This window comes from Peromyscus eremicus, chromosome 18 (genome assembly GCF_949786415.1).
Source record: "Peromyscus eremicus chromosome 18, PerEre_H2_v1, whole genome shotgun sequence".
In the NCBI taxonomy this organism is placed as follows: domain Eukaryota; kingdom Metazoa; phylum Chordata; class Mammalia; order Rodentia; family Cricetidae; genus Peromyscus; species Peromyscus eremicus.
The window spans coordinates 12,170,571-12,195,497 of NC_081434.1; the positions used below are offsets into that span (position 1 = coordinate 12,170,571).

A 24,927-nucleotide genomic window follows, 5' to 3' on the forward strand; every position below is an offset into this window, starting at 1 on the left:
AGCAACACTTTTTAAAAATTCTTATTTATTGTGGAGTATTAGTATACTTTACTATCCTAAAATTATAATATGTAAAATATGGTTTAATCTTAGAAAATGTAGCATCTTGCAATGCCTTACTGTTATCATTCTGGCATAAATCCATGATGAGGTACTCAAGTTGATACTGGAAGCTGAGCTGACTATACACTGACCTTAAGCATTCATGAAAACTGCTTTGTTGAATAAAATCTGATGAGTTCTTATGGTCATTTTTCCCTTATTGCCAAAAGTAGATTGCAATAAAACCCAAATAAAAGCTTGGTTGGATACTTTTAAAGTTTTATTGTATTTATATTCCATATATTACTTGACACTTTATGATAAAGGTTACATTTTTTAAAAAAGATTTTATTGTTAATCATTCTTAAGTTGGGGTATTGTTTTTTGTTTTTGTTCTTTTTGGGGGCTCCCAAATAAATCATATACAGAGGCTTATTCATAATTGTATTTGCCTGGCCTTAACTTGGCTTGTTTCTTGCCAGTGTTTCTTAACTTAAACTTAACCCATCTGTCTTTTGCCTCTGGGCTTTTCCTGTTCTCTTATTTCTGTAAATCTTAATCTTACTCCATGGCTTGCTGTGTAGCTATGTGGCTGACCCCTGATGTCCTTCTTCTCTGGCTACTTCTTTTTCCTCTCCTTGATCTTTCTTCTATATATTCTCTGTTCCTGCCAGCCTCACTTATCCTTTCTCCTGCCTCGCTATTGGCCGTTCAGTTCTTTATTAGACCATCAGCTGTTTTAGACAGGCACAGTAACACAGCTTCACAGAGTTAGACAAATGCAACATAAACAAAAGTGACACACGTTACAATAATACTCTACAGCATTGGGGAGTGGTGGTGTGCATGTGAATGCAGTGCCCTTGTAGGCCAGAAGAGGAGGTTGATTCCCAACAGGTAGTGTTAGCTATCTGACTGTGGTTGGTGGAGAACAAACCAGGGGCCTCTGCAAGAGCAGTGTGTGCTCTTGACTGTGGAGCTGGATCTCCAGCCAGATTTGTTTGCAAAGTGAACATCTATGTGCTGATTTGGCAGACTTTCTCACTATCCAATGTGTGTGGTCATTCCAATTTGTCTTTCTCAGTTCTAGGAGCCCAAACCTGATTTTAGCCACTGAATGAGATTGCCAGGCCTTGTCTAGTACAGCAGGGATGGAAATCATTTAAGCAGTTTAGGGGGTAGACAGACCCACAGATCATGGGGTATGTACACATTCCACGCATTAGAGAGCACTCAGATTGGGTGTGTACATGTGTCACACATTAGAGAACATTCAGATTGGTCATGATGATACAAAGCATCTCTGAACACTAGGGTGCTAATGCTCAGAACTTTAAACCTGCTTTGAATTATTTATGTATTTTTCCCATGAAGATCTTCTGAGGACAGTAACTGTTCACGTGTTCTTATTTAGCAGGTGGGCTTAAATTAGGCCCTGTGCTGGTCCCTGGAAAGAATCTATAGTTAGACCATCACTAAAGATAGAAAGCAGTGTCTTTCCTCCCAGACAACTAAGCCCTGAGACATAGCTGCTGTATTACAACCAACTTCTGTGAGAACTTTGGAAGGATGGTAGCCAGTTTCCTTAGAATTGAGGAGAAGGTTCCTTTTTTAAAAATGTGTGTGTGTGTGTGTGTGTGTGTGTGTGTGTGTGTGTGTGTGTGTGGGTAAAACAGGTTCTAGAGACTTACTTCCTCATGAATATTTTATTAAGTGATGTGGTTAAAGCCCGTATGGATCCTAGGACATGTGCATATGTTATGGAAGAAGGGTTTCTTGTGTACTGTAGCTATCAAGACTCCTTTAAATATTTCCTGCCTCATGTAAGTATAATACTGGTTCTTTTATAGAAGCTCCACAAGCCAAGCAGTGGTGGCGCACACCTTTAATCCCAGCACTCAGGAGGCAGAGCCAGGCGGATCTCTGTGAGTTCGAGGCCAGCCTGGTTTACAGAGCAAGAGCCAGGACAGGCACCAAAACTACACAGAGAAACCCTGTCTCGAAAAACCTGAAAAATTTCCCCTATTTACTACCAGAGGGGTCAGTATTGTCCCCACTGAGAACCACAGGATCCAGAAGCTACCTATAAACACAGACAGCAAAAAGCACCTGTAATGTAGTATATTGCTTTAATACTGACAAGTTTTTTTTTTCCTAGAAATTAGAATTTTGACTTGTGAAAGTGCCTTAACTACCAGGTACTATCACAAATGCTAGCTTATTTTATTTAAAAACATTAAAATGTTTATGTGTATTTGTATGTATATGCACACGTATGTGCAGATATCCTTGGGAGCCTGAGAGTGTCAGATTCCCTAGATTGGAGTTACAGGCATTTGTGAGCTCCCAGATAATGGGTGCTGAAAACCAGACTCCTGCAAGCACTCGTAACTGCTGAGCCGTCTCTCCAGCCCCTGTGAGTTTACTTTGATTGTCCTGTTTGCATCTGCAAACTGTTAAACTGCAGCATTGCGCATGGGGAATGGTAGGACGATTTAGTACCAAACAGCGAGAATCCAAGTAGGCCTTGACTGTGGAGTCCTGACTTCCCTACTCTAGTATTAGGCAAGTTCTTGAGGAATGCAGAGACCTCTCATATATTGTTATTTTAATTAGTTCTATCGCTCCAGATATAACCAGTGGTTCTCAACCCATGGGTCACAGCCCCTTTGGGGGTCAAACAACCCTTTCATAGGAGCCCCCTAAGAGCATCAGAAAACACAGATGTATACATTATGATTCATAACAGCAAAATTACAGTTATGAAGTAGCAACAAAAATAATTTTATGGTTGGGGGTCAGCACACCATGAGCTGTATTCAAGGGTTGCAGCCTTAAGGCTGAGAAGCACTGCTCTAGACAGTGACTCCCTCCTTTTCCCGAAGTCACCTCTATCAAATAACCTTCCTTATACGACAGAGCTTTGCATGTTATTCCAAGCACAGCAAACCATATTGTAGTTATAACTAACTTAAATAGAGCTTGCCGTAGCCCAGGCATCCTCTAAGCAATTTAGTATTGCTTTTGTGAGATGCACATTCTGACTGTGTCTATTTCATACACCAGGAAATTGAGGCCCAGAGGTAATGTAGCTAGGGGTAGCCAATGAACAGACAATTACTGAAAGAAATTCAAACCACGGGGAAGGAAAATTGTAGTCAAGCGGTGGTGGCCCACAGCTTTAATGCCAGCACTCAGGAGGCAGAGACAGGTGAATCTCTTGAATTAGAGGCCAGCCTGGTCTACAGAGCGAGTTCCAAGACAGCCTGGGCTCCACAGAGAAATCCCGTCTCAAAACAATCGAGGAAGGTCACAAAGACAGAGTGGGGAGAGCTAGGAGAAAACAATGTGAGGAATAAAGAAGGGAAATAAGCAAGGAGACGTCCATGGAAACACGGATCCCACAGTCTCACTATTTCTGTGGACCCTAGAACATACCCAATATAAATTGCTATACAATTTATAGAAGATGTTTTGGGGGTAAGTAGGACTCTTTGGAATAGCTTTCAGTGAGTGAATCGATTCAGAGGGCCTATGGAAGCCCTAGATTACAAAACTAGTTGTAAAAACAAGTTGAAACTCAAATCATTGCAGCTTGGTTCTAGAGGTTGAATGTTTAACCTCTCAGGTGTGGGAGACGCAGCAAGTGAAGGGGAGGCGGGAGAAGCCAAAAAGCTAAAGTCTCTATAGAATCCCCATCACAGGGGCTCCTGGCTTCCTCTCATCTCATCTCCACCATGGCAGGGTCTGGCTCCTGGCTCCCATCTAAATGTCTACCCACTCTTCCTAAGTCTAACAGGCAGGGGACACGGAAATCCCATCATCCACAATCTCAATTTGCCTGCCACCCACTGGACAGGAGAGTAATAACTCCTAGTAAATAATCTGTCCACAATAAAAGCAGCCTTTTAAAATGTGCAGCTAGGTTAGCTTCTCAGGGTGACTTGCTTCCAAATGGGATCTGGGATCTGCCCATTAAAATAAATTTCCTGCCGGGCAGTGGTGGCGAACGCCTTTAATCCCAGCACTCAGGAGGCAGAGCCAGGCGGATCTCTGTGACTTCCAGGCCAGCCTGGTCTACAGATTGAGTTCCAGGACAGGCACCAAAGCTACACAGAAAAACCCTGTCTCGGGAAAAAAAAAAAATACATTTCCTAATAAAAATTTCCCTGCAACAGAAAACTAGTAAGTTTCAAATAACAATTGGCTGGGCCTGAACATACCCCTTGTTACAGTGGACCTTAGGACAATGTAAACCAGGGTCACAGACTTATTTAAAATGACTGTTGTAGGCTCTGCATACCCATAGACTATCATAATCACTTAATTCTTTGTAACTATTGCAGGATGAAAAAAGGACATGCCCTTCTTTGAACAAAGCTTTACTGGCATCAAAATTCTAATTTCATGAGTCATGATAGTTTTTTCAAATATTTGAATATAAACAACTCTTAGTGCTTGTGGGTTGGGTTGCTCACTACTCCAGCTCTAGGGGATCTGATGCCTCTTTTGGCCTTTGCTAGTACCTACACACATGTGTGAAAACACACACACACAAAGAGAAATAAAAATTTGAAAAATAGGCTCAGTGGGTAGAAACTTATGCTTCTGAGCCTGACAACCTGAGTTCAATCCTCAGGACCTATGTGGTGACAGGTCAAAACTGATGTCCTCTGACTTCCCTGTGTGTAGCATGGCACACACAGATATGCACGCATAATTATTTTTATTTTTTATTTTTTATTTTTTTGGTTTTTTGAGACAGGGTTTCTCTGTGTAGCTTTGCGCCTTTTCCTGGATCTTGCTCTGTAGACCAGGCTGGCCTCGAACTCACAAAGATCCACCTGCCTCTGCCTCCCAAGTGCTGGGATTAAAGGCGTGCGCCACCACAGCCCGGCCATAATTATTTTTAAACAATGCTTAAAACTTTAAAAGCAGTTGGCAACTAGATTTGAGTCGCCATAGCTTGCCCACCCAATATAAATTAAGTTACTCTATCTGAGAGTAGAAATAACTAAAAATTAAAAATGCCTTAGTGTTAGCAATTGCCAGAAATATAGGTACTTGCTAAGTGATCAAAGAGAAATGTTACCAGAGGATAAAAGAAAAACTTTTTTTTTTAAAGCATTGAAACCTAGGATTTCAAGAGTAAGGAGAAAACTTTTTTAATAAACTGAAATATTTGGGACTGATCTTGATATCCATTGAGACGTCATGGAATAGTTACATTAGTTTTTTTTTTTCTCCCCCAGGGAAAACAAAATGAAGAGAAAAACCTAAATTGGATAACCAGGGCAAAGGCAAAAGTCTCAGCTAAGCCTCACTAGCCCTTGTCCTAGGCAGCTAATATCCAATTACAGCGTTTTAAAATTAAAAGAACTCCAGGAGTCATGGCACCGCCTTTAATCCTGTACTCTGGAGGCATTGGCAGGTGGAGCTGAGAGTTCCAGGACAGCCTGCTCTACATCGTGAGTTCCAAGCCAAGCCAGAGCTACACATTAGACCCTGTCTAAAAAAATTAAGTGAAGATTCCTTCATAATGGTAATACTCAAAAGTAATAAAAGTATTATTTAGTAGTATATTGGTAAATAATCGCCCCAAAAGGGGAAAAAAAACACGAAAAATTGAGTGGATGCTTCCATGGAGAGTAAATGATGGAAATGATTAGTGTGCAACACTTGAAACTGTACATCTGACCTTAAAAATATATGTAAGCAGGAACTCCGTTTCTGTGGCAACCGGCGCGGCACACTGTCTCTTTGTTCTGGAGTTCTACGCTAAATCAGCCCGCCCCTAGCCCCGCCTATATCGGCAGGGACTTCCGCCGCTGGGCGTGGCGCGAGCCGAGGCTCCGCCCCTCCCCTCCCCCCCCCCCCGCGAGCCGCTCCGCTTCCGGACCAGCCCACTACGCAGGAGGCGCCGGCGGCTGGGCCAGGCGGAAACCGGCGCGGTCGGCCCCGCCCCCTGCGGCAGGGCGTGTCGTCACTTCCGCCCTCCTTTCGGCCGTCTTCCCGGCGCGGTCTTGTGAGGGCTTCTCCGCCTCTCCGCTGAGTTCGTCGGAACCATGGTGAGCTCCGCTTTCGGCCCACGACCTCCGCGCCCTGCCCGGGCGCCGCTGTGTCCGCCCTCCCCGCTGCTCCCCTTGTCCTCCTTGCCGCCCTCCCCTGGGCCGGTCGCACATGGCTCGGGCCGGGCGTGAGGCCTGCGTGGGATCCCGCAGACCGAGCTCTCCACGGCGGGGCGGGGCCGGGCCGGGCGCGAAGGGAGAAGGCGCCGTAAGCCAGCATCTCCTCCTAAAATCAGGCCTTTTCATGGCTAAGGGACCCCCACGACCCCCCCTCGGGACTCGCCCCACGCGAAGAAGTTTCTGGTACTCTTGTCAGCCCCGCCCTCCTCGGGGCGGGGCTCGAAGGGCGGGCGGCTGTGCAGGCCGGTGGAAGATGGAGGATGCCTTGGTGCATGGGACCCCTGCTCCACGGCCCACGCCTGCCTCCGCCTTAATGTTGCCCTTAGTTCGCCCTGCACCCCAGCCGGTGTGTTATTCCTGGCGCCTACCCGCAAATCCTGCTCGCCATTTAAATAAATGCCCACCTCCATGACGGACTCCTGAAATGCTATTGCACATTGATTTTCCTTTAGGTAAATAAGACTTAACAGTCTAGCGAGGGGCCCTAGGTAAAGTGTGAAAGAGTACTGGCATTCAAACGTCGTGTCTCGGTTTCCCCGTGTAGGCGTCCCTTTCCCTTGCACCTGTGAACATCTTCAAGGCTGGAGCTGATGAAGAGAGAGCTGAGACCGCTCGCCTGGTAAGCCCGTTCCGCCTCTTGTAAATTGACAGAACTGCGCTTTTCTCTGTGACGGTAAGTCTTGACCACCTTTTCTGATTTCTCTCTTTTTTTTTTTAAGTCGTCCTTCATTGGCGCCATCGCCATCGGAGACTTGGTGAAGAGCACTTTGGGACCGAAGGGCATGGTAAGAAAAATGGGAAAAATTTTAGAAGAGTTTGTTTCTAGTTTTCTTTTCTTTTTTTTTTCCTGAGATACGGTCTTGTGTTGCAGCAGCTGGCCAAAAATAAAAGTTTTAAAAATTGTTTAAAGCCTTTAGAGTAAATTTAGTTATTATTTTTTTTTATGTTTTGCTGTCTAAAACGTTAAATTATAAAAAATCATCCTCCTCCAATCACACATCACTCTCCAGTGACAGGTGTTGCCATATAGATGCAAAACCTGCTAATAGTTTCTGTTCACTTATGGATACGCTTGTCATACATTTTCGAAATGCATTTTTAAAATAACAGATACTGGTTTTGTTTATGTGTGTGTGCTATTGGTGTGTACTTGTTTTAGTGTCCTATTTTAAATTTCTTTCAGAGTTTGTGCCTCCTCTTTTTAGAACCTGCATAAATTATTTTTATAGTCTTACCTGTCCTCCTTTGCACAAACAATCCCTTCATGTGGAGCAGCGGTACCAAGCACCAAGGCATCCTCCATCTTCCATCTTTTCTGCTCCAGCTCTCTGCCTTTCAGATCTATACGAGCCTTTCCATCCTTACACTTCCTAAGACTGACCTTTGCCCCTGTTGCTCACACCTCCCCGAAACTGTAGAACACCGTCCATAGCTGACCTCGTCTGAGCACTCTTGCTACGACCCCTCTGCTCCTCACTAAACCTAACAAACTTGGATCCGCTCTCACTGTCTACCTCATCTCTTCCACCACTCTCAAGCTCAACTCCTAATTTACAAAGGGCTCTACGGTCCCTTCCACCGTTTCAAATTTTATCTCTCCAAATTTCTCTTATCAAAAAGCTCATCACTCGAATTCCTTACCTGCCCTCCCCTCAATCCCTCCATACTTACCCCTTTTCCTTAACATTCTCCTTTCTGCCCCAGATCCTCTACACTCCTGTCAAAAAACTCTCCAAGACCTGCTTCCCCATCCTTCTCCTACACTTTATGTGATGGCAGCGTCTTCCTGTCAGAGGGCCACGTCAGGCTGACCCCTCCATTATCAGTACTCATTATCAGCTCCTGTTCTCTCATGGTCACCTCTTCCCCACAAATCTCATCTCTTCACACTCCTACTTTTCCTCTGCCCAGGTAACTACTGAATACCTAGCACCAGCTGACTCCCCTAAATTCATTAACTGTCCAGATGGCCTTAGATATCAAACACTGACTACACTTCAATTACAAGACGTAACCAAATCCAAGCCATCTCCTCTACACACACACACACACACACACACACACACACACACACACACGGACACACACACACACACACACACACACACACACACACACACACACACGGACACGGTCAAGGTCACCCAACAAACTCACTTCCCTGAACCTCCTTTAGTGCCCCCACCGCTTGCTTTGAGCCTCTCTTCAACACCCTGTGTTAGTTGAACTCTAGCCAATACCCCAGTTGCCAATTTTTTAAATTATCTTAGTTAGCGTAAGAAGGGTCCCATTGTGATGGTTTTTAAAAATATATTTTATCAGGCTGGAGAGATGGCTCTTCCAGAGGTCCTGAGTTCAATTCCCAGCAACCACATGGTGGCTCTTTTTTTTTTTTTTTTTTTTTTTTGGTTTTTCGAGACAGGTTTCTCTGTGTTGCTTTGGAGCCTGTCATGGAACTCACTCTGTAGCCCAGGCTGGCCTCTGCCTCCCGAGTGCTAGGATTAAAGGTGTGCGCCACCACCGCCTGGCTTGTTTTATATCTTTAACCACGATATAGTATTCTGGGGTTTGCTCTTAACTTTGTGTATGGACATTGGTTTCCATCGTTGTCTGTCATGGTGCTGTAACAAAGCTAGTTTGTGGTACCTGTACTTCTGAGGTTTTAGGAAACATTGAGGTTTGGTTGTAGGCTACATACATTGGAAACATTTGGTGGCAGATAACCATACAGAGTGTGTCCGTGTCAGCATTGTGCGGCTAGTGCAGTTCCTGACGCCAGGTATTCTTCAAGAAGTGCTTAGACCTTAATCTGACCCAAGTCAATTTCCTTCCAGGACAAAATTCTTCTAAGCAGTGGACGAGATGCCTCTCTAATGGTAACCAATGACGGTGCCACCATTCTAAAAAACATTGGTGTTGACAATCCAGCAGCTAAGGTTTTAGTTGGTGAGTCTTATTTCCTTAGTGGTTGTGTCAACTATTTAAATGATAGCCATCCTTTACCATCATTAAAATGAATATCAGAAGTACTGTTGTCCACTTGGGGCAGCTGCAACCACAGACTACGTAGTTTTTAAATGATACAAGGCCGTTTGGCTGAACTGTAAGGTCCAAGACCAGTGGGCCCTGTCGGTGAGGACCTTTTTGCTGTGTTATAACGTTGGTGAGACAGAAAAGGGGATGACATTTCCATGAACTTGGGAGAGCATATTCAAGCTACCGTATTTGGAACTTAAAGGTCTCCTAAACTTTGTCAGCTGTGGAACCTACTATAAGTGGGGTTTAGATTTGTTGTGGGTGTTTTAAGAGAATTGAGGAATGTGGAGAAATAATAATTTTGTTTTTTTCCCTAGATATGTCAAGGGTTCAAGATGACGAAGTTGGCGATGGCACTACCTCTGTTACTGTTTTAGCAGCAGAACTACTCCGGGTAAGAGCCACTCAACACTTCCACCCTATTGTTGTGACTGATCTGGAGCAGTAGAAGTATTCCAATCCTTTATTACTTTTATTTGTGTACTTTTATTTTATTGACAGGAAGCAGAATCTTTAATTGCAAAAAAGATCCATCCACAGACCATCATTGCAGGTTGGAGAGAAGCCACAAAGGCAGCAAGAGAGGCCCTGTTGAGCTCTGCAGTTGATCATGGGTTGGTACACCAAAATCCTGTTGGGAATTCTAATGTAGAGAACCATGAGAAACATGCACGAGCTCATCTTGCTGCCGTACCCTCCACGGCACCTCCAGAATAGCCTTTTTAGTCTCAGCTAGCACCGACATTGAAAGTCTTTACCTCAGCCTCCTGTGCTCTAGACAGAGCTCCACCTGCCTCTGCCTCCCCAGTGCTGGATCACAGCGTGTGTTTCCACGCCTGCTTTTTAACCTGGTAGATAACTCGTGTGTTTCTGGGTGTTGATATATTCTCTTGCAGTGTCAGCTGTTAGGTGTTTCAGAATATGACTGATGGAATTTCCTTAAACTGTCTGCCTTTGGAGAATGGTATTTTTGAAAAGTTTAGCTTTATGATAATGTTGGAAATTTGTTACCCAAAAAATATTTCTAGAAGTGGAATTGCTGAGGCTAAATGTATCTATGTACTTGAGTTTACCTTCATGTATATTAATTACCAAATCTTCAGAAGCAATTTCTGTTTGTGCTGAGTGTGTCACAAACAGTTGTTTCCCACATTCTTTTTTTTTTTTTTTTCATTTTTCTTTATTAAGAAATTTTCTGTTCTACATACCATCCACAGATTTCCCCCTCCTCCCTCCTCCCACCCCCAACCCTCTTTCCCGAGCCACCCCACATCCCCCAAATCGAGGTCTCCCATGGGGAGTCAGCAGAGCCCGACACACTGAGCCTAGGCAGGTCCAAGCCCCCTTCCCACTGCATCAAGGCTCTGCAAGGCGTCACATCACAGGCACCGGATTCCCAGAAGCCTGCCCACGCACCAAGGACAGATCCCGATCCCCTTGCCTGGAGTTTACCCACATTCATAGCAACATTTGATTGTCTTGCTTGCTTATGCCTCATCCTGTTTGGCAGTTGGATGGGAAAGATGGTATCCATTGTTTACATGTTTCTTGATTTTGGTGACATTAGAGGCCTGCATAGAGTCAAGTACTTAGGTAAATTTTGAAAATTAAAGTATGCTTATTATGTTTGAATAATTTAATAACGGGTTTTCTTTTTGTTTGATTGGTTTTATTAGTTCTGATGAAGTCAAATTCCGGCAAGATTTGATGAATATTGCGGGAACAACATTATCCTCAAAACTCCTTACTCATCACAAGGACCACTTTACCAAATTAGCTGTAGAAGCTGTTCTCAGACTGAAGGGTTCTGGTAATCTGGAGGCCATTCATGTCATCAAGAAACTAGGCGGGAGTCTGGCAGACTCCTATTTAGATGAAGGTATGTATGTGTGTCAAATATAGAAAAGATTTGATTGGTGACTGAGTCTTAAATACTCAACCATGCTTGCCTCCAGTGATACAACAAAGCCAGAAAACTTGTCTTTAAGGCCCATTCATGTTACAGCTGTTGTTGTCATTTTATCAGTTTGTAGTATTGACAGTGCTTCATCTTCCACACTGTCTCAGCGTCATCCTACTTCCTAGATCTCACGCAGGAAGTCATTTGCTGTCTAGTAGAGAAATGATAGCTTCACCAAGAGCTGTTCCCAGATGCTACTTTTCTCAGGATTACATGTATTTTCCAAGGAGAGTCTGGATATGTCAAATCACTTAATTAACAGGTTGTTGAGGATAAAGAACTTTTGTTAGATTGATATTTTACTGACTTTGTGTGGCATCTGTCATTTTTTTTTAATTAAAATTTTTTAGACCTGGGCTGGAGAGATGGCTCAGAGGTTGAGAGAGAACACTGGCTGTTCTTCCAGAGGCCCTGAGTTCAATTCCCAGTAACCACGTGGTGGCTCACAACCATCTGTAATAGGATCTGGTGCCCTCTTCCAGCCTGTAGGGATGCAGGCAGGACACTGTATGCATAATACAGAAATAAATCTTTAAAAATTTCACGCTCACTCTGTGAGCCTTTTGCCCACATGCATGTGCACCGCGTGCATGACTGGTGCCCAGGGCGGGTCAGAAGAGGCCCCAGAATCCCTGGAACTGGAGTAAAGAGGGCTGTGAGCTTCCATTTGGGTGCTGAGAACAACCCAGGTCTGCAGCAAGTGCTCTTCAACTGCTGAGCCATCTCTGCAGGCCTTGGCATTTGTTTTTTGTTGTTTTGTTTTTAGGTTTTTCAAGACAGGGTTTCTCTGTGTAGCCCTGGCTGTCCTGGACTCACTGTGTACACCCATCTGGCCTCAAACTCACAGAGATCCTACCTCTGCCTCCTGAGTGCTGGGATTAAAGGCGTGCTATTGTCCAGTTTTGTTAATAATCTCTCATAGCTAGTGGTGGCCTTGAACTTGCTGTGTATGTAACTGAGGATGACCTTAAACTTCCTTCTGCCGTCTCTCAAACTGAGGTTCCAAATACGTACCACCACCCTGGTTTATGCCGTACGGGGATCCATCTAGCTAGGGCTTTGTGAATGCTAAGTGAGCACTCTTACCTGAGCTACATCATTAGCCCCTGGAAAAAGTTTTGTTTCTAAGTTTATTATTTTTAATCATGTGCATGCTTGTTTCTGACAAACATGTGTGTGTATGTACATGTTTGTGGCCAGAGGTGGTAGCTCTGCTCAGGTGGGAATGCTGACTTGTGTGAGCCAGCCAGTGTGGGTACGGGGAGCCACACTCTGCTCCTCTGCTACAGTAAGCACTCTTCCAAGTCTGAGCTCTCTCTCCAGCTCATTCCCTTGTTTAAGAAAAAAGTATTTTCAAAGTTTCTTTAACTAGCAAACAATGTATATGGTTAGTATGTAGGGATGTAGTTTTTAAGGACTGAGTCTTGGGAGATGCTATTTTCTTTATAGTATAGTTTGTAGGGCATACATTTTTCAGTGTCTTCTCATTGTATATACTTTTAAATGAACCATGGACTGTGTAGGCATTTTCTTTTTGGTTTTTCGAGACAGGGTTTCTCTGTGTAGCTTTGCGCCTTTTCCTGGAACTCACTTGGTAGCCCAGGCTGGCCTCGAACTCACAGAGATCTGCCTGGCTCTGCCTCCCAAGTGCTGGGATTAAAGGCATGCGCCACCACCGCCCGGCTGATTTTTTTTTTTTTTTTTTTTTTTGGCATTTTCTTAAAAGGGGTAAAAAGAGTCAAGTTGTGCTTTATAGCTACAAGTCATTTGGAGTCTTGGTTTTGCTGTGTGTCTTATGTCATTTGCTTTATGCGATTCTGAAAATATTTTGGTTACATTGACATGCAAGGGCTCTGTAATGTTTCTAATGGGCTGCCAGGTTGGGGAAGATCCTTATAACAGAGAGCGGCACATACTGCTCCCCATTCTTGTGTATGTGCTCTGTGCCAGGCATTGTAACTGATTGTAACTGGAACTTTAATCCTTTAGTTCTCATAATGATGATCGCCTGAGGACAAGATTAAGCTGAATAGAGGAGAAAGCACAAGACGGGCTTAATGAGCTACAAGTTTCTTATATGTCTGAAAGAAGCCTATGAAGGTGGTCAGTATTAGGTCATATGATGGTATTCAGTCAATAAGGCTAGGCTGGTAATTAGCATCTCTATCTCTAGTTACACATGCTTTGCATAATGAATATCTGGTTGACATTCATCCAGAAGCCACTAAGGACGAGAGCATGATTGAGACCAGGTTTGTCTAGTTGTGTTGACTGTGGTGTTTCTGGTTTACTACTAGGTAGAGTTCTGTTAGTTATTTGAGGCAAGGTCTCTATTTTGTCCTGACTGTCCTGGAACTTGCTGTGTACAACAGGCTGGCCCCTGCCTCCCTAGTTCTGGGATTGAAAGCACACACCAGTATGCCAGGCTAGGCTGAGTTCTTTGAAAAGCATAGCAATTCATAGCACATCCTTTGATTGAAAATCTTCACTGCTTATTTTGTCTTGTTGGTTTTAAGCTAGAAAAATGAACTTAAAGTTTTTACATTATAATCAGAAGACTCCGGTCTGTTGTATGTATATGAAGAAAGTTTCTGGGTGATGTGTTTTGTTCTCTGCTAGCTGTAATATTGCCTTATGTGTATTCTCTTTTATTTATTTACTTCATTATTAATGTGTATGGGTGTTTTGGCTACATTAATGTCTGTGCTGTGTACATGCCTGGTGCCTGACAGCCAGAGAGGGCATTGGATCCCTTAGAATTGAAATTATGGATGGTTGTGAGCCACCATGTGGGGGCTGGGAATTGAACCCAGAACCTCTGCAAGAGCCAGCAAGTACTCTAAAACCATTGAGCTATCTCTCCAGCCCCTTATGTTCTCACTTTTAAATATATTTTGAAGAATGAATTGGTGTTTGTGACCACTGCTGTAATGAAATGCTTTTTAGGTTCTGGAAACATGATGCATTGAACTTTTATTTATTTTATTTTATTTTATTTTATTTTATTTTATTTGAGACAGGGTTTCTTTGTGTAGCTTTCCTGGAACTCACATTGTAGGCCAGGCTGGCCTCGAACTCACAGAGATCCGCCTGCCTCTGCCTCCCGAGTGCTGGGATTAAAGGCGTGCGCCACCACCATCTACCACCATCCGGCTGGTGTATTGAAAAAATTTTAAAATGCATTATTTGAGTGACTAATTTGGTATCACAGATAACTTTGCATTATCTAGTAATGCATCCTTTAAGTATTTATTACCCTTTATGTTTGTTGTAGGTTTTCTATTGGATAAAAAAATTGGAGTAAATCAACCAAAGAGAATTGAAAATGCTAAAATTCTTATTGCCAATACTGGAATGGATACAGACAAAATAAAGGTGTGTGACTATATTTCTTGAAATTTTATTGCTGTTAACTCAGGAGTCAGTTACGTTAAACAGCTTAGAATCTCTTTAGAAATAATACACCCCTATATCCTTTGATATGTACGTTCATAAAAATACTGGAATATACTGTGTTACTAGAACTCTAAAGAGGAGCGAATCTTGACTCTGTCTTCATATCTTTCATCTTAGATATTTGGCTCTCGGGTAAGAGTTGATTCCACGGCAAAGGTTGCAGAAATAGAACATGCAGAAAAGGAAAAGATGAAGGAGAAAGTTGAACGTATTCTTAAGCATGGAATAAATTGCTTTATTAACAGGTCTGTGTTTGCTTGTGCTGATAGTTTTTTAACAAACTAATGTTATTATTTTCATGAAAATTGTATTTCCTACCAAATTACTGTTAGAAAGTGCTGCACATGGTTTACTAACAGTTACAGATTGTTGCCATTCAAGCAGTCAGCTAAGACATACATACACTCAGTGGACTGTTAGATTAAAGGCAAGGTTTACATATTTAAGATTCCTCAGACCCTATTGCTATTCTCAGTACTTTACTGTACTGTACTCAGTTTTCATGTGGTGATAGAAGGATCCAGTGCTCGATGTGGCAGATGAAGTGAGGCTGACTAGTTGGGGATTGTCATTTAATGCAAAGCTACGTTAGTGTTGAACACTCACAGTGAGATAACGTCAATTTTCTAATGTAGAGGATCAATCACTAAGTGTCAGCAGGCAGAAGAACAGACTATGTGGATTCACCAGACAGGATTGAAGGTTCTTAAACCTGTGGGACAGAGTAGAGCAGTGTCAGATTTCTTCTGGATACTCAGGATAGGGAATGATTTAAATATGAATTGTTTATCTTTGGAATTTCTGATGAAATAACCCTGGATCTCGGTTGACTTTAGCTGGAACCTGAGAAATGAATCTCTTAATTTCTTTTTTTGCTTATGCTATAAGGTCAGAGGACAACTTGTTGGGAGTGGGTTCTCTCCTATCATTTGAGACCTAAGAGTCGAACATAGATCATCAGGCTGTTTTTTTGTTTTTTGGGGTTTTTTTTCCCTAGTGAAGTAAAAATGCTTTCAGGTTTTGCATTCTAATGTAATTCATCATGAGAAGTAGCTGTTCTGAGCATAATGTTCTTGTATATTTTATTTGCAGACAGTTAATTTATAATTATCCTGAACAACTCTTTGGTGCTGCTGGTGTCATGGCTATTGAGCATGCAGACTTTGCAGGTGTGGAACGCCTAGCTCTTGTCACAGGTATGGAAAAAGACATTAGTCTCTAGTAAGTATAATTATCATTCTTGTGTTTATTGAGTGTTGCTGTGCAATTCATTGTTGAGAATAAGAAGAAATCCCTTAAAGAGCTAAGAGTATATAAACAGTTATTCTGAATTATGCCTTTAGTTACAGTGTTTGAAGAATTACATTGATTGACTTTTGTGTGTGTTGGGTGCATGTGAGCCATGGCTTGCATATGGAGATCACAAGCAGCTTCATAGACTTGATTCTCTCCTCTTACCATGTGAGTCTTAGGTCTCAAACTCAGGTCCTGAATCTTGGTGGTATCTTTACCTGCTGAACTATCTTGCTATCTTGCTGGTCTCATTATTATTAGTAGGAGTAGGAGTAGTAGTAGGAGTATAGGTAGTTTTTTCTCTTAGAAATGCTTGGTACTCAGAAGTTTCTCAGATTTTGGATTTTGGGGGTGTGGAGTGCGATATTTGATCTTGCATAGTGAGATAACTTGAGATAAGACCCAAGTCTAAACATGGAGTTCATTTTTATTAAGTATGTATGCCTCATAAACAGAGGGACTTGCATTTTTACTGGTCCATTGCATGGACTCATACGGATTTTTCCACTTCTGTTATAGAAGTTGTACATGGGGCTGGAGAGATGGCTGGCTCAGCGGTGAAAAGCACTGGCTGCTCTTCCAGAGGACCCAAGTTCAATTCCCAGCACCCACATGGCAGCTCACAACTGTCTGTAACTCTAATTCCAAGGGACCTGACACCCTCACACAGACATACATGCAGGCAAAACACCAGTGCACATATAAAATAAAAATAAATCATTAAAATTAAAAAAAAAAGTTGTACATTTAGGTTTCAGTTTACAGATGTTTAAAGTGTATTACCAGATTATATATATGCTAAGTTTGCCATGCTGTAGAGGTCCTTTTGTTGAGGTGTTTCAAGACAACCAGTTCTTTCACACAAATGTAAAGACTTAAATCGCTAGACGTAGTCTAGACAAATTTGAGCTGAAAAGAGAGTTTTGAGTCTTAACTAGTCTATTTGTTTTGCTGAATATTTAAATTCTTTGTGCCCCGTGTGAGGTAAAGTTACAGTAACCTTTAGTGAAGACTTTTGTGCCTTTCTGAGAGAGTGAAGTATATACCTTGTGCTTGAATTTAAACATAACTTTTCTAAGTTTTTAATTTCCCAAATGGTAAAAATGTTTTAAGTAAGTAAATCAATCTAATAACAACCTCAAACTTACAGAGATCCACCTGCCTCTGCCTTCCTAGTGCTGAGCTTAAAGACATGTACCACCATGCCCAGCTGAGAACAAATTTTAACCCTGGAATGTGTTTATGTGCATAGGTGGTGAGATTGCCTCCACCTTTGATCACCCAGAGCTGGTGAAGCTTGGAAGCTGCAAACTTATAGAAGAAGTCATGATTGGAGAAGACAAACTCATCCACTTTTCTGGTGTTGCCCTTGGTGAGTAACTGTGTAAATTTTGGCTTAAGTACCTAAGTCCTTGCTGGCCTCTTAAGGCAAAAGAAAAGTTACCATAGTACTAAAATACATTCTGTAAGCTGGTGGATAGCTCTGTGGGTGAAGGTGCTTGGTGCCAAGCCTGATGACCGAAGTTCCTTCTCTGAGACCCACATGGTAGAACCAATTTCCACCTGACTACCATGCACATATACACCCCCCACACCCCCTACATACACATTAATGAGTGGAGTGGATAAATCTTATAAGGACAAATAGAAGATAATTTTTTTTTAATAATATATTTAACTTTATTTTATATACATTGGTACGAGGGTGTCAGATTCCCTGGAATTGAGTTACAGACAGATGTGAGCTGCCATGTGGGTGCTGGGAATTAAACCCAGGTCCTTTGGGAGGGCAGCCAGTGCTCTTAACCACTGAGCCATCTCTAGCCCCATAGAAGATAAATTTTGAGAGGGCTTATTTTGTTTTGTTTCAGTGTCTTGAAGTCTTAAGTTGATATTTGCTGTGCCTTTTGGAAATGTGTACCTTTAGCATCGATTTTTCTTGATAACTTAGAAGGCTTATGAACATGGATTTTTGTAGGGAAAGCTTTGCTTGGGGGAAGAATGAGCTACCAAAACCCGATCATAGTCATCTGCTTCCATAGATAATGGACAGGAAATGGTTATGTGGTGTATGACAAAGCGGTGACTGACTTATGAATATTACATTTAATGTCAGGTGAGGCTTGCACTATTGTACTCCGTGGGGCTACTCAGCAGATTCTGGATGAAGCAGAAAGGTCTTTGCACGACGCCCTTTGTGTTCTCGCCCAGACTGTGAAAGACCCCAGGACAGTGTATGGAGGAGGTGAGCGTTTGGAAAGTGTTCAGTTCTTGCTTTCTCGGTGTGTGGAATGACTCAGAAGTGGATGTATTGGCTCTTGTAGAAACGAATCATGTGAGCCTTTGATTTCAAAATGACAAATCATTGTTCTGGAGACAGCAGAGCACGTAACAGTTTTGGGTTTTCATTTGTAGGTTGTTCTGAGATGGTGATGGCTCATGCTGTGGCAAAACTTGCCAGTAAAACACCAGGGAAAGAGGCTGTGGCAATGGAGTCTTTCGCTAAAGCGCTGAGAATGGTAACTATGAAGGAGACCTGAATGTGAACTTCATGGGAGTTGATTTTAACTGAATGCGTTTCTCTGTCTAGACAAAAGGATAGTTTGCCCTTTGCAAAGCTGAAATGGTTCACGACGGTTTACATTTTGCTTCTACATCTCACACTCCATCATGAGCAGTTGTTAAGGACAGCCAGGCATGGTGTGTGTCTGGAGACGAGAACTAGTCCTTGGTGCTTACCTGTCCTTTCCGTGTTGTAGTTGCCGACCATCATAGCTGACAACGCGGGCTACGACAGTGCGGACCTGGTGGCCCAGCTGCGGGCTGCGCACAGCGAAGGCCAGACGACGGCTGGACTGGGTAAGAGAGAGGTCAGGCGGACTCGTAGTCAGTCACTTGGTGAAAGTTACTTTCTTCAGTTAAAAAAGAAAAGTGTATACGCACAAACCGTGCGTGCTTGTGTGTGTGTGTGTGTGTGTGTATGTGTATTACACACTTGGTCGTAGCCCCCCTTCCCATTGTTGTCACACCTTTCCAAATTCCACTGAGGGATTTGTGTCCCCAAATCCCTCTCCCACTTAGATGGATGGAAGGAAGGCTATTTACTTGCATAAAGGCACCTTTTCGGAGGCTGTACCCTGAGGAATCTCCTTCCCCAGCAGCCATTAATGACCTGTAGGGCTGGGACCGTCTGAATCCCTCTCCTCTCCGTGATGGAGTGTTAACAGTTGTGTGTGTGCACTGGCCATGTCGTGTCCAGAAGGTAGCATTTCACAGCACTCCTCCCTATCCTACAACTCTACTACGCTCATCCGACCCTGTTCTGTTTTTGGAGACCTGGAGGGAGTGATCTGCAGGTTCTGTTCAGGACTGAGCACTCAACAGTCACTGTTTTCTGTACTTTGACCAGTTAGGAGTCTCTGCGCTAACTGCTGCCCAACTACAGACTGAAGCTTTCTGAGTAAGGCTTCGGGAGCACTAATCCATACATACAAACAGATATTTAGATGACAGTTGGACATAATGTCTGTTTAGCAAAGTAACAGTAGTCGGTTCCCTCCTCATTCAGTAGAGTTTTCTGTTTTGTTTTGTTTGTATTTTTTTTTTAAAGTTTTTATGCTAACCAGGCGGTGGTGGCTCACGCCTTTAATCCCAGCACTTGGGAGGCAGAGCCAGGCGGATCTCTGTGAGTTCGAGGCCAGCCTGGGCTACCAAGTGAGTTCCAAGAAAGGTGCAAAACTACACAGAGAAACCCTGTCTCGAAAAACCAAAAAAAAAAAAAAAAAAAGTAAAAAAGTTCTTATGCTAATTAAAAAATGGCAATGCTAATTGCTTTTGTAATTACTGTGTATGGGGTTATGTTTTAATTTTGTATTCATAGCATTGCTCTAAGAGGTATAAAACTACTCAAAAGATGGTTTACAGTTTGATATTAGTATGTGTGAGTAGAGCTTATATTTTCAAGTGTGACTCTTAGAACACAGTATTAACTTCTAATTTCATAACAAACATTGGCATGGTTTTGATTGTAAACCTCTAATACATAAATAAAGTAGTTAACAAGATACCACATGTGGGCCTGGTCCCTACAGAAGCCCTTGGAAGTCAGAAGGCATGGGATCCCTGCTACTGGATTTAAAGATTGTTGTGAGCCACCACATGGGTACTGGGAATCAAACTAGGCTCCTTTGGAAGAGCAGTTAAGTGTCCTTAACTGCAGAGCCATCTGTCCAGTCCCCCTTTTTATTGAGTCAGGATTTCACTGTGTTGCCTTCTCTACCTTGGAACTTGTTGTGCAGACCAGGCCAGCCTTGAACTCAGTTCCACCTGCCCCCCAAGTGCTGGGGTTAACGGTGTATGTGTACAACTGTGTGTTGACGTTCCACAGTGCTAGCATTTGGAGGTCAGAACAGCTTGCAGGAGTTGGATCTCAGTTCTGAGGATCAAACTCAGGATCATAATGCTTAGAGGCAAGGACCTTTACCTATTAAGCCATTTTGCTAGCTTGCCCCTGTAAGTTTTTGTTTGATATCGTTGTCCTCTGTTAATAAGAATCATTAGTATTGCCTCCCCCTACCCCCAGTGTTGTGTGTGTGTGTGTGTGTGTGTGTGTGTGTGTGTGTATGTTTTAAATACATATGAATATGTGAGCGTGCCTGTGGGCACACTAGAGGATGATGTAGGGTGCCTGCCTCTATTGCTTTCTACCTTACTGCCTTGTTTCAGGGTCTCACTGAACGGGAAGTTCGCCGTTTTTGCTAGCTGAGTGGCCAGGGAGCTCTTGGTGAAGACAGTGCTGCCTCCCTCCCTTTCCTTCCAATGTTGGCGTTAGAGGCACTTGACAGTTGTGCCTAGCTTTTTTGTGTTTGTGCTGGGAATTCAAACTCAGATCCTTAGGTTTTCAGGGTGCAGACATTCATCCACTAAACCATATCCTTAGCTCAATTAAAAGATTTTTTTTTTTAAGGTGTGTGTGTGTATACATGCACTCTCAGAGACCAGAAGAGGTTGTGAGCTGCCCAGGTGATGGGAACTGAATTCAGGCCATTTTCAAGAACAGCAAATGCTCTTAACCACTGAATCATTGATCCAGGCCCTACAATTTAAAAAATGTTTTAAAGTGGTCTTTGAGTGCTTTTACAGACTCATCTGCTAACTAAATCAGGTAGTTAGGTGCAGTTAGCAGGGTTAGTTTTATTACAAGTTACTAAGAGACTCTTTAATACCTTATTTGTTAAACAGTTACTTTAATTTTTTTTTCAGATATGAAGGAAGGTACCATTGGAGACATGGCAATACTGGGTATAACAGAAAGTTTCCAAGTGAAGCGACAGGTTCTTTTGAGTGCGGCTGAAGCAGCAGAGGTGATTCTCCGTGTGGACAACATCATCAAAGCAGCACCGAGGTACCAGAGCACTTGGCATCTTAGGAAAGCTTGCAGGAGGCAAAATCTAGGGAGCTTTATTTACTTGATCATCATATTTAATGGAACTGTCATTTTTTAGTAGAGTTATGTAAATTATCTAAAATATGTGATCACAGGAACAAGGCATAGGCAGCCAGGGACACACTCGGATTGGAAGTGTAAAAGAGCCAGACTTATGAAGGTATCAGGGAGCTCTGGCTGCCTGGTGTCTTTTTTACGGGGTGAGAACATGCTGCTTGCCTTCCTGGATATGCTTCCATGTAGGTACGTGGGTGGTTTTGGTTTTGGAGATGGTCCTGCTGTGTAACCTGGGCTGGCTTCAGATTTGGAATCCTCTTCCCTAAGCTTCACTTGCTGAGATGACAGGTAGTTGCCCCACACGTGGCTCACACTGGCACTCTCCAGCACCCATTGTGCAAGGCTCCATTACAGGTTCATATTCTAGAAACCACCTTCAGTTCTCTTAGAGAGCACTCTCATGAAGACAGTCACATGAGGTGCATCGGTCTGTTTCCTGTTGCTGTGTCAAAAAGTCTGATATAAGAAAGGAAGGATACAGATTTAGAAGTTTCAGTTCACACTTGGCTGGTACTATTGCTTTTGGGTGGGAGGAGAGGGATGCCAGTGAGGAAGAGGAGTACCAGTGCACATGTACCCAAGATGCCAGGTGAAAAGAATAGTTAGGAAGAAGGAACAATCTGCCAAAATGGCTATAGGTCAAGGAAGGTAACTGTTTACTTTAAAAACTGGATTTCAGCCACTTTAGTTTTGACACACAATGTTAGTGGAGTGCAGGGATCAAATTCATTCTGTAGGGAGTTGAGAAGAGACAGAGGAGAACTGAAGCCGATTGTGGTTTGGGGTGTCGTGCAAGTGAGAGCAAAGAAGCAGGCCCTTAGAGGAAGTGTGTCTGTGAAGTCCAAATAGCTAAGTGAAGATTTTTGGAAGTATGTTTAAAATTCTGTAGTTTTGAAATGTCTGGGAATCCCTGGGGAAGCTGGTTTATTGTCCCTGAATCTGACATACCAGGATTTTAAAATACTCACTATATTTCCCCACTGTATAATTCTAAAATGTATTATACACCTATGTATACATATATACACATACATATATGTATATATATGTATATATACTTTGTTTAAATTTTTTTTTTTACAAACAGAAATATGAAGTTAAAGAGTTCACTGATATTCCTGCTGTCTCTTTGCAAAAGATTGTTCTCTCCAATCACTATATGATTGCCAGAGAATTAGAGATACAAGGCGAGATTATTGGATACTGAGGCACATCCACCCAGTCTCTAGCTTGTCTCTGGCAGTAGTGCTCCTGAGTAGGTTGTCCTCTAGAATCCCTGTGTGTTGGCACTCTGTGGCTTTGTTTAATGCCATCAGGCTAATTTGGTGAACTTTTCTAGTACTTAGATTACTCAAAAACATGAATTAAGCCAAGTGGTAGTATATTCCTTGTAGAGGAGGCAGGAGGATTGCAAGTTAACATCTAATTTAGGGATATATACAGCAAGATCTGGCCCTCAAAAAGGAAAAAAAAAAAGCAAAAGCCAGGTTGATCATTTTTTTTGAACTCCTTTTTCTTAATTGTATGGTTTTTCCTTATAGGAAACGTGTCCCTGATCACCACCCCTGCTAAGCATTCTTATTCGCTGTTGATCTCTGGACCAGTTCATAGCAAAGCTGTATTTGAAAGACTTCAACCTTTTAAAGAAGCCTGTGGAATCGATGTGTCCATGATAGCCTTAAGTTTGAACATTAGCTGACCTTCTGTTTTAAACATGGGTCTAATTTATTTGCTATTTCATTTTCCATACAATTCAGTTGATTTACAAGTTAATTTCTCATACTGTGTATTAAAATAAAAAATCCAGTTACTTACCTCTTAATGTCTTATTGATTTATATATATCCTACTGGAAATCTAATTAATGGAAGTGATTGTATTTCGGTGTGGAGTTGTGTCAGCTTAATCAATTATTGACTTTATTCTTTTATGAAATAATTATCTTGATTATGCCCCAGAGTTACACATGAGTACATTAGTCTTTTGGCTTTGTGGATGGGCCGTATATATACTCAGTCATGCATAGCTTTTACTATATGTTAATTTGGAGTAAAAGTACCATAAGATACAGTACTGATGTAATTTTATGTGAGTACCCTTTTTTACTTACATTAGATTAAAAGTTTCAATTTCTGTTAAGTTTGAAAAAGTCATATATAACTGTCTACCTCTCTCTGGTGCCCTAATAGGTAACATTCTCTTAAGATAATGGTAAACTTCATTATGATTATTTTGTTAGAGTTTCTGTTTTGGTAGAGAAAGGAAATGAGCATAGATATATACTGAGTTTAATTTAAATTTGACATAGATCTGGAAAGTAGTGTATTGCAGCATGCACAGAATTTAAGAAAGCTCAGAAGCATAGGAGTTTTATCGGCTGTCTCTGGCAGCCTCAGAATGCCCTCATAGGGGAGAAAGGGCCTTCAAAGTTGGTATCAGAGGGCTAGGAAGTGGCACAGTCAGTAAAGTGCCTGTCACAGCATGAGGACCTGAGTTCGGGTCCTCGGCATGTGATACATACCTGAATCCAGCACTGGAGAAGCAGAATCTGTAGGATCCTGGGCTTTAGCTAGTCACAGCTAGCCTGGTCCATAGGTCGGCTTCCGGTTCAGCCAGAGACCTTCACCCAGATAGAGTGGGGAGTGCTAGAGGGGAGCATCTGATGTCAGCCTGTAGTCTGTGTGTGTGTGTGTGTGTGTGTGTGTGTGTGTGTGTGAGAGAGAGAGGGAGAGAGGGAGGGAGAGGGAGGGAGGGAGGGAGAGGGAGACAGGGAGAAAGTGATAGACATGTGCCCGATGGCTGAGGTCAGAAGAGGACATGGGATTCCCTGGAACTGGAGTTAAGAGTGGTCGTTAACCACTATGTGGATGCTGGGAACTGAACCCAGGTTCTCTGCAAGAGCAAGTAGTCACTTCGTCATCTCTCTAGCCTCTGTATCCGTGTTTAATACCTGGAATCTGTTAGGGGCAGGCAGGGTGGCTCAGTGGGCAAAGGTGCTTGCTGTCAAGCTGGAGGACGGAGTTTAACCCCTGGAACCCACATGGCAGAAAGAGGAGACAACCAACTCTTGCAAGCTCTCCTCAGACCTCCGGATGTGAGTGGTGCCCAGCCCCAAACCCCAAATGAATAAAGAAAACACAAATTGATACGTCAAAGAGTCAATGATGGTGTCACTGCGTAGAAAATTGTAAAATTTTAGAATCCAGTAAGGCCACACTGGCCTACCTTGTGGGCTGACTCGGGTCCATGAGAAGTGAATTGCTACTGGTTTAACACAGGTGCTGGCAGGATGTGGGGAAAAATCTGTTCTCTTCCAGACTTAGAGCAGCTTCAGCTGCAAGATCGGCTTGCTAATTGTGTGTACATTGGGGTTTTGCCTGCATGTATGTCTCTGTGAGGATGCCACATCCTGGAACTGGAGTTACGGACAGTTAGGAAATGCCATGTGGG

General features: G+C 42.7%; 1 protein-coding gene across 1 annotated transcript; it reads left to right on the forward strand.

Annotated features, from left to right (window-relative positions):
- Positions 1–5,978: 5,978 nt before the first annotated feature.
- Positions 5,979–23,292, forward strand: Cct2 (chaperonin containing TCP1 subunit 2). Its single transcript, XM_059245464.1, has 16 exons — positions 5,979–6,110; positions 6,775–6,849; positions 6,950–7,015; positions 9,065–9,176; positions 9,584–9,660; positions 9,768–9,880; positions 10,943–11,145; positions 14,501–14,601; positions 14,800–14,927; positions 15,775–15,878; positions 17,228–17,347; positions 18,092–18,220; positions 18,391–18,494; positions 18,735–18,834; positions 21,238–21,379; positions 23,020–23,292. Exons 1-16 carry the CDS (start codon positions 6,108–6,110, stop codon positions 23,048–23,050), a joined length of 1,608 nt encoding a protein of 535 aa, XP_059101447.1. The 5' UTR covers positions 5,979–6,107; the 3' UTR covers positions 23,051–23,292.
- Positions 23,293–24,927: the final 1,635 nt, after the last annotated feature.